Genomic DNA, 13,247 nt, shown 5'->3' on the forward strand with positions numbered 1-13,247 from the left:
TGTACAGATGACTGACATAGGTTGTCATCTTATCCCTTTTGTTGCAACAATAGGTCCCTCCAGCACAACCATCCCAAAGCAAATGTGTCAATACTGTCTTCCCGACTGGCAATGACCATACCTGCTGAAAGATGGCCAAGACACCAGACATAGCATTGTACTGCGACATGGAAGCAGAACGTGCCAAATCAAAAGTGGCATTTCCTGTTGTCTCAGGGCTGAGCTGCTACAAAACGTATACTTTACAGTAGTTTTGCATGAATAATGGCAGGTCAGAGTGAAAACCAGATTTTAAAATCTCCCAGATTCATAATAGGTCTGCATCAGAGTTTAAATTTTTGCTTAATCACAAAACAATTATGATAGGAGTTTCACTCCCACCACTGGAGCGTCTCCATGTATATAGTTTCATAGAAGAAGCAACTGTCACTTCCTTTCTTTAGTAATGGTTGCAGTGCAGGGTACAACTATGAGCTCCCCCTTTTCCCCTGCAAGGTAAGGTCATAATGTGCTAATATGCATCACATACTAGCACATTATGAAGGACTTGCCTTAAAACATAGCCCTCTAGTAGCTCGCTGTCACCGCTGCAGAGGCTTCCATCTTCACCCGGTCTTCCTTTCGGGCTTGCGAGCTACGGCCGTCTGACTGGCCGAGCTGCAGTAACATTACTTCCGCGCATGCGAGTCCCAGGCCACAGCAGTGTTCTTAAGGAACAGCACGGCTATGCCATTCCTTCAGAGCGCATGCAACGGCTGTCAAAGGGAGCAAATGTCTCCTAAACGGTGCACGTTCAGGAGAGAATAATTTTACCTACAGGTATGCTTTATTATAAACATATAAAAAATAATAAATGACAAACAATTAAAGGCATGTTCACTTTATAGGAAAAAATACCAACTGGAGGCTCCCATTATCTGTTTTATAACAGTATCTGAATGTATTTGATGAAGATGCCACTGATACTATGTTATTCTAAAAGATAATTATACAGCACTCCTGTGCTAAGTTTATATTTCACTAGACCTTCCTGAAAAGTGAGGATTTACTGCATTAATAATATAACAAAAGCAGAAAATTGGTGAGAAAGAAACACATGCCCAAGATCGTCTCATGGAGGACACTGATGCCACTGTGAATTGGTGCAGCTCTAAAAAGGCTAACTAGATAACAAAAAATACACATATATGTGTGTCAAGCCAAACTATAAAAATTAATGTAAAACCACAAAGTGCTAAACAGAAGTTCAATGTACAAAGAAATTCACTGTAAAATTAACTGAAGAAAGATGCCATTGAGGTGCTCTAGTAGATTTCAAAGGGTATGGAATATGGTAAATATCAGCACAGTGGCTGAATGGCGTTCCTGCCCGTAGGCATCTTTTTTTTTTTCCTTTCAGCCAGTGATGCTCCAATGTAAAAGCAATCGTAGCAGCTAATTGCTTTTACAAGTGGCGGGAGACCTCTTGTGTAACTCTAAACTGGTAACCTATAAAGGCTATTACAGCGTTGCCTCTGGAGATTTTTAGGTATCGTCATTTGGCGCCGTTCTACAGGCATACAGAATTGTAAAGCATGACATGTTAGACGTCTATTAATGCATGAAGGTAAAAAACCTTGAGCCTGTAGAACCACTTTAATGGCACCCACACACAGCTCCTACGTTTTTCTGTGCAGGTGGTTGTGGCTGAAAGAACAGGGGCATTCCCACAGCGGTAATCACCCACACAGATGTAAACCTAGCCTTAGCCGCCCGGTCACATCAAAGTCGATTTTAAACTCTTGTGACTTACAATGAAGTCGCAGGATTTCAAAATCGGATCACCTGCCGATTTCAGTTGAGATTTGCAAGACATCTGACACAGATGTCTATGCAAAACGTAGCAGAAGTAGTATATGCACTACTTTAGAAATCAGTGCGGCTCTGACCAAGTCGGAACCGAACTCATATGACCGCTCTAATAGCGGACTATAGGGTGTGACTTGGCATACAATATTCAAGTCGCAGTGCATACAAATCGCATGCCAATTCGCAACCGATGTGACCGGGGTGTTACACGTTCTGAGATCACATAAATGTACTATGGGTGAAAAGAAAGAAGAAGTGAATGTATTGTATGCATGAAGGGATTAGTGAACTTTTAGTGATCAAGTAATCCAGCCTGCAGCGGTTCTCTGTGCGGTCTGGTGTCTGTTGCGTGCCAGTGGTGAGATGGGCGCTGTTATGTGTTGTTTCAGTGTATCATATTGGTTTTTCTTTTAGCTTCACTGAAGAGTCACAAAATGATGGCACCAGGAAACCACAGCGACCATTACTGTAACCCGTGGATTAGGCAAGTGTAACCAGCAAGGAAAATGACAAGAAGGATGGCCCTGAAGAGTAAATTTACTAAAAGTGCACTTATTTTTACATATATTTTAACATTTTAAATAATTGTAGACACACCTACAGTGCATGCTGTGTTAACACTAAGCTAGTAGAACTGGAAAAACATAACATTGGTAAAACAGAATACCCTTGAGAATACATACTGCATCTACTCACTGTTGCACTGATCACAGGCGTAGATCTTCCCCTCCAAAGCCTCAGTCTCTGTGAACTTAGCCAGCATCTCGGTCAGCAGGCAAGGTCGCTGAGACACACTCTCTTTTCCATTGCAGTGATATCTTTCAGGAAACTCCAAGGATAAGTCCCAAAATGGCTCGATTGTATTCGACTTGTTGTCACAGGCAAGACAGGTGACCTGAACAAAAGATATGATTTATTATCCTTCAACTTTAGAAATATAATCAATGACAAAGTACTGTAAACAAGGGGAAAAAAAATCTGATGTATACCAAAAAAGTTCAATAAATGGTCAAAAATACATGTGCTATAATCAAATATACAATTAGAAAATATAAGAGCTCTGCTCCCTTGCAATAACATATAGTCCCTTGTGACTGGTTTACTGATGAAGTTTATTGCTTCCAAATGTTAAAGTGCTCTTGATATAACCATGCAATCCGTGCTCTGTGCTCCCCACCAGTGGTCCCACTCACTCACCAGATACAGTGGACTCTTATAATCAAACAAGCGTCAGACTCACTTTGGTGGAGGATAATTTATGATTCTGCTGTGACTTGTAGTCTATATGCAGCTGCACTGGCCTGTTTCAATCTATCATCTATTTCAACTTTAATATTTGGAAGCAATAACCTTCACCAGTAAACAAGTCACAAGGGACTATTTAGGTTTGTTTGTTTGTTATTGCAAGGAGGCATATTTTCTAATTGTACATTTTGTGGGGGTCAGTACCCCCAACAGGAGCTGCAGCTTTTTTTTTTTAACTAATTTTGTATTGGCAATGTATATTTTTGCTGTATGTTGTTACTGGATTATGTCATTGTGGTTTATAGTAAGAGTATATTCACACTGAGGTATAGGTATCTCAGGCAGTTGCAGTCACATAATAGTTTATTGTCCTGAGCGCAGGTTAACCACTTGCCCTCCTGAGGATTTACCCCTCTTCCTGACCAGGCCATTTGCGTTATGGCGCTGCATTACTTTAACTGATAAATGTGCACTCATGCAACGCTGTACCCAAATGAAAATTACATCCTTTATTTCCCACGAATTGAGCTTTCTGGCGGTGGTATTTGATCGCCTGTGCGGTTTTTAATTTTTTGCTCTATAAAAAAAGACTGACAATTTTGAGAAAAAACTATTTTTTTTTACTTTTTGCAATTAAACAAGTCCAAAAAAAACTAAAACAAAATCAAATTTTGTCATAAATTTAGGCCAAAATGTATTCTGCTACATGTCTTTGCTAAAAAAAATAAATAAAAAAATCCCAAATTAATTGGTTTACGTGAAAGTTAATGGCGGTGATCAGCGCATTATAGAAGGACTGCGGCGGACATTCTGACACTGAGGGAACTGACTTGGTGTCACTGACATCCCCAGTGACACCAACACAGTGATCAGTGCTATAAAAAAAAAAAAAAAAGCAAAAAAAAAAAAGCACCGACACTGTACTAATGGCACTGGGCAGGAAGCTATTAACATGAGGGGCGATTAACGGGTTAACTGTCTTCAGGAAGTGTTTTACTAGGGGGCCGTGTCAGTGTGCCATCCAAAGCAGTGTGCCCGAGCTGACAGGGAGGAGAACTAGTTAGTGAACAAAACAGTCCTCCTCCTTGTCGGTGATGACCGGTGATAGACGCAGCACGGAAATGCAAAATCACGTATATATACAAACGCACGTAATTTTGCGCACCCGTGCTGCCCTGCAGCAGTATTTCTGCTATAGGGGAGACGGGAAGCTGTTAATATCACTATAATCAAATCTAGTCTATGGGGTATCTGCTTTTACCTGAGTAAATGATAGACAACCCAGTGTGCCCTCTTCTAGCCTTGATAAGCGTTACAGAAGCTTAGGGTTGCAAAACACACATACTTCTATGCTGTCCCTTATCAGCTTTAGGATCGAGATGACTGCTTATCGCTCAGTTTTCAGTCTGTTTGGCGCAGAGAGCGGTGACTGTTGATCAGCACTTTCTGCTCTGCTCCTGCAGCACTCACTGGAGCACTGGGCAGGAGAGGGGCGGCTGCAGCTGGCTCTGGCTCTCAGCTGTGCACTGTGAGGAGTAGCCAGCCAGTCATCCATCAGGTAGCTGGATGGATCACAAAAAAATAGTAGGGATCTTTCCAGGGGCTTGAGCAGCTGTGCCACTCCAGCTGACGATAGCCTGCTATCAGCCAAATCTGGGTCCCAGAAGAGCAAACTTAAGCACAATCCTTTGACCCATAAGAGAACTTTGTCCAAAAACATTTGGCCATACTTCTTTTTTAAGAAACCTTCATCTACACTATTTTTACTGCCTTCACCAGTATGAAAGAAAGGTAATTACTGCAGGCATGTGACTTCTGGAGAAAAAAAAAAGAAAAGAAACTGCATTACAAATTTAAAGCGGTATTAAACACAAAACCAAATATACAGTGGGTATAGAAAAGCAGACAGTTTTTGTTTTATCCAGCTGTTTTTACTCAGTGCAGCTTACAACATCCAAGTGAAAGATATAACAACATGTCAGAATTGGTTTTTTTTTTGTAATTAAAAAACAGAATCACCGAGTTTGGAAAAACGATCACCCCCTTGTGTCAGTATTTTGTTGAACCACCTTTTGCTTTAATTACAGCCTTTAGTCTGATGAGATATGTTTCTACTAACTTTGCCCATCTAGACTTTGCAATATTCGCCAACTCTTCTTTGCAGAACTGCTCAAGTTCAGTAAATTTGATGGTGACCGTTTGTGGGCTGCAGTCTTCAAGTCATTCCACAGATTTTCAATGGGGTTTAAGTCTGGGCTCTGACTGGGCCATCCACCTTTTCTCCCCTCAACTACTGTGTAGTCATTTTTGCAGTTGAAAGTCAAATGGCATTTTGTGCCATTGAAAAGGTGATTAGATACACCTGAGTGAGTTTACAAGTCATTTTTAGGAGGGGGGGTCCTTTTTCCAACTCAGCGATTCTGTTTTTGATTATTTTTTCTAACAAGTTGGTGTTATGTCCTTCACTTGGATGTTATACGTTGCACAGATGGATAAATACAGCTGGATAAAACAAAAACTGTGACTTCATTTCCAGCTGCAACAAAATGGGATTATTTTAAAGGGGGTGATTCTTTTCTATACCCACTGTATAGCAGCTTACCAAATCGTTAGATGTGACTGCATTCATTTTTTGTTTAAGCTTTTCCCTTCTGTTTTCACCTGGTGATCTGGCCAGCAACACATCTCCTGTATTACAGTGCCCCCACTCTGGATGAAGGCACACAGAGGGCACCTTTGGACAGCAGCATTGCCAGTCTGGGGGGAAGGGAGTGTTAGATGTACTATCAGATTTAAATAAACTAACAAGCTGAAGCCAAACTCCAGCTAATACTTTACAAGCAGTTACACCAACATTTTTGTTCTATTTGGGATGTTTTACATAAATAAAAAAACTCATCATTGTAAGCACACCTGTCAGTGGAAAATGGTTTGTCTCATCCCTCTAACTGCCAAATGTGCAGGACAGATGTGGCAGTTAGAGGGTTGACTTACTGGCCACACCACCAGGTGAAAAGAAAGAAAGCCTAAAAAAGAAAACGAATGCAGCCAAGAATTGGTAATTGCAATATAATTATTGTTTTTGTATTTATTACCACTTTAAGGCGCAACTTTACCCATAATGTGATAAAAAATAATGTTCTTTACAAAGGAAGAGACATTCCACATTAAATATGCTACCAAAATTAGCGTGTGCTGTAAATTGCCTGCAGCATTGTTCCCGTTTCTTCTTGCCTGAGGCTTCCATTTTGCTGAAGCTCAGAGTCCCTGAACAGCAGTAGATCAAAGTGAAACTAAACCCAGCAATTTAACAGTTTCAGAAAAACAGTTACATTCCTGGAATACTGGGATTGCTAACTGTCACATTTGCTTGTGTCCTCAATTAAATTGTCAAACCATCAAATGGCTGGTATCATACAGTAACTGGTACCATGTGCAGCATCATGGCAGTTTCAGATCAAACAGAAGCAGCTTCCTTGGCTGAAAAGGTTTAATTCTGCTTTAAGGCTGTAAGCAGATCGGCTTCTACAGATTCAGTTGTGCCTTAAAATGCCTAAAAATGGAAAGCAACTGAGAAAGTGCAGTGCGAGACAGTATTTCTGGATTTTAAACAGTATAGACACTTATTCTAAATGTTTTGAACAGCTATACCTGCAAAAGGAGCCAGCCTAAAGTGATCTAGCAGGAATTCATTTTCTGACTAAAGTTCCACTTTAAGATTGCGGAACTTTATACTCACCTACTTCATATTTTACACACCCGTTGTTCAGCACTGCATGTTAGTTATTTTGCACGGCTATTACTGAATCTAGTGGAAATTAAGATATGATGGAACAAACATAACTGCCCAGTTTGCTGATCTCTAGTGTATTGGGCATGACATAGATTCCAATGGTCCTTCATTCAGAACCAAATCACTTTACCCTTTTTCCGCTTTAGTTGTCCGTCTTTAAGGCTGATGTATATGTACCCATGATGGAGGAAGGAGAGGAGGGAGTAGAGAAAAGGGATAAGTACACAAAATGGGGTTTCTGTTCAAGAGAAAAAAAAAAAAAAAAGGAGGGGGTACAGAACAAAACGAAAAACACAAACAAAACTGCAACGAAGGGGCTCCAGGGAAAGCCTGTATAAAGTGGCTATCTCCAGGAGTCTCATTCCTTCTTGGGTCTCCAGGGTCAGCCGGGGTTTGGATGGCTACTCAGGGTGTGGTTTGTGAGCTTCAGCATTGGGATTTGGTTACATGATATTACATTCAGGAATTCCAAAGTGGATTTGTAGTGTGTTCAGCATGCCAATGTCTTTTTATATTTGGTCAGCCTATCCTTAGTAGAGAAGTTCTTCTGTCTGATAGGTTTCAAACCTGATCCTGTCTACTTGAGTAACTTGCAAGGAATGTGCAGAGTGGCTCTTCCTCTCCGTCTTAGGCAAAGATCATCCACAAGCAGTTACTTCTCCTGGCTGCCTCCGAGAATTGCAATTAAAGTTGCAGAACTGATGCAGTCCAAGTTTTTTAGGACTCAAATGCTGTTTATCATGTCACCGGCACACTAAAATAACCATCTGGGTCCACGAAAACTTCTGACATGATTTCTGAAATTCTTTCATAATTCCGAAGGCAGTAAAATGTTTTATATATTTATATGGACCGCTCATAACATACTGGATATGGTAATTTTAACAAGTGATTATGATCACTTATACTGTTACTGCTATAACAACGATTGAGTGTCCTACTTTTTCCAATTTGAAAATACTGCAGACAACCAGATAAGTGGCATACAATGCAAAAACCATGTTCTAGGTATCTGGCAATGCAAACAGGAGATTCCAGCAAAACAAAGCTCAAACCTCAATCAGACCCTGTAGGTCACTGGCAATATTAAAGTGTTACTAAACCCACAACAGTAATATCAGTCTGTATATGCAGTAAAACATTCTTGATAAACTCACTGTGGAACCTAAAGGGTTAATCTTCTGCATAGTGTAAAAAGACTGTTTGATCCTGTCTTCTCTGCCCCTCCTCTTTCAAAATGTCCACACTGATGAGACAGATTGAACCCGTAGCCCTTCTGCACATGCTCAGTTTAGTGTGTATTGCTAGAGGTTTTTTTTTTTTCTTGGGAGAGTGCATGTGATCAGGGCCACAGGGCCAATCAGCACTCTCCAGACAGAGGTCAGAGGTTCTAAATCCTCTTAGAGCAGAAAGAAAACTCCTGCTACAAGCTTTAACCAGTGCTCAGTTGAAGTCACAATACTGCTCTAACTGCTGATGAGAAAAGGTATTTAGCAGTTCATATTTATTAAAGTAATTGCACTTCCATGTTCTGTGTACTGTGGGAGACCAGATAGACTGAATGCAGGGTTTTGGGTTTAGTAACACTTTAAACAGAAACAGATACTAAACAGAAACTGCCATGCTGACCACATAATAGGCATTCCTTAAAGTGGTATTAAACCCAAAAGCAAACATTTATTATACTGCAGATTACCAGTTCTTAGATGTGGTGGCTACATTAGTTTTTTTTTTAGGCTCTCTTCTATTTTCATGTGGTGATCCAGCCAGGTAGTCTGTTTTTCAAAAGACCAAGCTCTGCATATGTATCAGTTACAGGGATGAGACAAATCAATTAACACTGACAAGGCGTTCACAATGGTCACCTTTATTTAAGAGGAGAGAAAGGGGCGCCAGACTAAATGCAGTATTATACAATAATTTATTGCACACAATGGTATGTAACTCACAAGAGGTAAGTAGTTAGCCAGCATGGGTACATAGAGACGTCATCCAAAAGAGGTTCCAGAGGCAGAAGAGGGTAGATGGACATCTGGGGGCCATGGCTGTGGTGAAAGCTGACTCCCCTCAAGTTTCTCGTATATGGAACCAGGCTGGAACGCAAGATGGCCGCCGGGCGGAAGTGACGTCACTACGGGAACGTGATGCCGTAGGAAGGAGCGGTAACATGTTTCAAAGCTAGTTGCTTCGTCAGACCAGATTGTATAATACTGCACTTAGTCTGGCGCCTCTCTCCTCTTATCTCCACTACAGTGTCCAGCTTAACTCTATAGGGTGCTGCCTCATGACTGTGCTATCCTAATAGCTGAATACCTCCCTACTACCTATGGGACTGTTATATTTAACCCCATCTCTCCAGCGCCAATATATCACCTACCTTTATTTAAATCCTTTACCCCAAAAGGAAAAAAAACATGTTTGATGTAACCGTTTACAGTGTGTTTGCTGGAGTTTGGCTTTAATTTGTTAGTGTACTTAAATCTGTTAGTACACTCCCCAGATTAACAAAGTCTAAAGGTGCCCCTAAACAGAAAAAAAAAAAAAAAAAAAGCAAGTAGGATATTTGAAAAGGAGTAAGGAGGTAGATGTGGCATACAATAGTATGTATAGGCATACACAGTGGGGATCGAAAGTTTGGGCACCCCAGCTAAAAATTTGTATTAATGTGCATAAAGACACCAAGGAAAGATGGAAAAATCTCCAAAAGGCATCAAATTACAGATTAGACATTCTTATAATATGTCAACAAAAGTTAGATTTTATTTCCATCATTTACACTTTCAAAATAACAGAAAACAAAAAAATGGCGTCTGCAAAAGTTTGGGCACCCTGCAGAATTTATAGCATGCACTGCCCCCTTTGCCAAGCTGAGACCTGCCAGTGTCATGGATTGTTCTCAATCATCATCTGGGAAGACCAGGTGATGTCAATCTCAAAGGTTTTAAATGCCCAGACTCATCTGACCTTGCCCCAACAATCAGCACCATAGGTTCTTCTAAGCAGTTGTCTAGAAAACTGAAATTGAAAATAGTTGACGCTCACAAAGCTGGAGAAGGCTATAAGAAGATAGCAAAGCGTTTTCAGATGTCAATATCCTCTGTTCGGAATGTAATTAAGAAATGGCAGTCATCAGGAACAGTGGAAGTTAAAGCAAGATCTGGAAGACCAAAGAAAAATATCAGACAGAACAGCTCGCAGGATTGTAAGAAAAACAATTCAAAACCCACGTTTGACTGCACGATCCCTCCAGAAAGATCTGGCAGACACTGGAGTTGTGGCACACTATTCCACTATAAAGAGATACTTGTACAAGTATGGTCTTCATGGAAGAGTCATCAGAAGAAAACCTCTTCTACGTCCTCACCACAAAAATCATCGTTTGAACTTTGCAAATGAACATATAGACAAGCCTGATGCATTTTGGAAACAAGTTCTGTGGACCGATGAGGTTAAAATTGAACTTTTTGGCCGGAATGAGCAAAGGTACGTTTGGAGAAGAAGGGGCACAGAATTTAATGAAAAGAACCTCTGTCCAACTGTTAAGCATGGGGTTGGATCAATCATGCTTTGGGGTTGTGTTGCAGCCAGTGGCACAGGGAACATCTCACGAGTAGAAGGAAAATGGATTCAATAAAATTTCAGCAAATTTTGGATGGTAACTTGATGCCATCTGTGAAAAAGCTGAAGTTAAAGAGAGGATGGCTTGTACAAATGGATAATGATCCTAAACACACCTCGAAATCCACGGGGGATTACATCAAGAGGCGTACACTGAAGGTTTTGCCATGGCCTTCACAATCTCCTGACCTCAACATAATTGAAAATCTATGGATAGACCTTAAAAGAGCAGTGCGTGACAGACAGCCCAGAAATCTCAAAGAACTGGAAGACGTTTGTAAGGAAGAATGGGCAAAGATACCTCAAACAAGAATTGAAAGACTCTTGGCTGGCTACAAAAAGCGTTTACAAGCTGTGATACTTGCCAAAGGGGGCAGTACAAGATATTAACTCTGCAGGGTACCCAAACATTTGCAGATGCCATTTTTTTGTTTTCTGTTATTTTGAAAGTGTAAATGATGGAAATAAAATCTAACTTTTGTTGACATATTATAAGAATGTCTAATCTGTAATGTGATGCCTTTTGGAGATTTTTCCATCTTTCCTTGGCTTCTTTATGCACATTAATACAAATTTTTAGCTGGGGTGCCCAAACTTTCGATCCCCACTGTATGGTGATGGAATTAGGGAAAATAAATCATGAACAATATACTGTGATAAATATACAAATAAAATGTCCTTAGAAAGAGTCCTATAGGTAATTCTGATGCACCATGGAGTGGAGGCAGCCGGCCAGTAACGAGCTAGAGAGGCCCTGTGGAAGATCAGGAAGAAAGAGGCGGAGCCCTCTAAGTGCAGTATGAAAGCTTGTTAATGGATAAAAAGTGTAGTAATACAGACCACTCACAAAGCATAAGTAGGTTTGCACTTGTAAAAGCATGTCCTCCTAGTTCCGGGATTCTCTCAGTTGAGACGGCACTTCCGGTCACGTGATGGGGGGGGGGGGTTGGCGCGCTTTCGGAGCATGCGTGCTCCCTGATCAGGTCGTAAGAACGCCATCTTGATGTGGGGCATTTGAATTCCCAGCAAGGAGAGAAGTAAGAGAACTCCTACAGGCAGACACAGCTTGAGGAGTAAACGACTCACAGCAAGAGGGCTATCATTAAGTGTAGGAGTGGACAATTAAGGGATAAAAAAAGTGATAAAATGCAATAAAACTAAGAGAAAAGATGTATATTGCCAATGTTAATACGCAGAAATTACCTTTAGCATTATGTCCATATGTGAGAACTATACATATGTACGTCTGGCATTTTTTCATGGCTGATAGCTAAAAAGAGTGAGAAATGTGAGAAAAGTAAGTTTTACTTTAGACTACTGGTGCTTGTAGTGGTTTTATTTTCTTCTTTGGTCTTGCTAAAAGCTTTTACTTTTTTTAAATCACTTTTTCTTTTATTTTCTTCCTTTCCTTGACTTCATTCAGTCTGCTAATTAAAACGAGGGGTTAATTGGTCACAGGTGATACAGGTACTATTAAACCTGCTGTAGAGCTCACTCTGAGCTTGCCTGTATTTTGCTTGCTGGACCTTTCACTAAGTGGACATTTTGATAAGTGGAGTTAAAAAAACCGGAGTTGAAAACAGGAGATTATAACAGGAGTCTACTAACCTGTAAGTGACAACTGATCTTTCCTGGTAATATTGTAATTGGGATATGAGTGCTAGCAGGGTTGAAGGTTTTGTGTAGTGCACAGTGTGCCGCATTTATGCAAGAATGGAGCAACAGCTCCAGGATGATTAACGCTGCGACAGACGTGAGCGGGTTGCCTTTCTGGAAACTCACGTTAAAGATCTGGAGGAGCGAGTTGCAACACTGGGCAGAACTGACAACCTTGAAAAGGGGTCTTCTGCACTCTGAGCAGCTAGCTAATGGGATTGATGTGGAGGACAGAGGGGCTAATCAGGATTATGAGGTAGGAAGATGGGTTACTGTAATGAGAGGGAGTGGAAGGGGCTCACAGAAAATGAACGCTGGCCCTGGGTTTGTGCACCCAGATTTACCAAGTTGGGTGAATATGTGGGGGTGGCAGCCCTGGATGTCACTGCTATCCCTAAGAGCCGGGAGGGCAGACCATCTGGGAGGGGTGGTGAGGGTATTGCAGGAAGGCCTAGACAGCTGGTGGTAGTAGGGGATTCCATAATCAGAAGGACTGATAGAATAATATGCCGCAAGACTTGCCTCAACCGAATGGTTTGCTGTCTCCCTGGTGCCAGGGTTCGGTATATGGTGGACTGGGCTGATAAATTACTGGGAGGGGCTGAGCATGACCCAGCTGTCTTGGTCCATGTTGGAACCAATGACAGAATACGTGGAAGGTGGAGGCTCCTTAAGACTCAATATTAAGAACTAGGCTGCAAGTTGAAGGGATGGACCTCCAAGGTGATATTCTCTGAAATATTACCTGTGCCATGCGAAACTCAGCAAAGACGGGGAGATTAGAGAACGGAATGCATGGCTAAAGACCTGGTGTAAGAGGGAAGGATTCTGGTTTCTAGAGCACTGGGCTGACTTTTCATTGGGGTGCAATCTATATGCTAGAGATGGTTTGTACCTAAATGGAAGGGGGTCTGCTGTGCTGGGGGAGTGGTTTATGGGAAGGCTGGAGGAGTATTTAACCACTAGCCTACAGGGCACTTATACCCCCTTCCTGCCCAGGCCAATTTCCAGCTTTCAGCGCTGTTGCACTTTGAATGACAATTGCGCGGTCATGCAACATGGTACCCATAATACATTTTTATCATTT

The 13,247-nt window shown here is 41.3% G+C and overlaps 1 protein-coding gene across 1 annotated transcript in view; it reads right to left on the reverse strand.

Moving 5' to 3' along the window:
- The window catches only part of USP44 (ubiquitin specific peptidase 44), a 90,791-nt gene that overhangs the window by 21,022 nt on the left and 56,522 nt on the right, over positions 1-13,247 (reverse strand). Inside the window, exon 3 of the mRNA XM_089674129.1 lies at positions 2,545-2,743. Within this exon, the coding sequence (XP_089530255.1) occupies positions 2,545-2,743 (199 nt within the window). The remainder of the gene's footprint in view (positions 1-2,544; positions 2,744-13,247) is intronic.

This window comes from Staurois parvus, unplaced genomic scaffold, assembly GCF_062004578.1.
Source record: "Staurois parvus isolate SC_StPar_1 unplaced genomic scaffold, SC_StPar_1.0 ptg000147l, whole genome shotgun sequence".
In the NCBI taxonomy this organism is placed as follows: Eukaryota; Metazoa; Chordata; class Amphibia; order Anura; family Ranidae; genus Staurois; species Staurois parvus.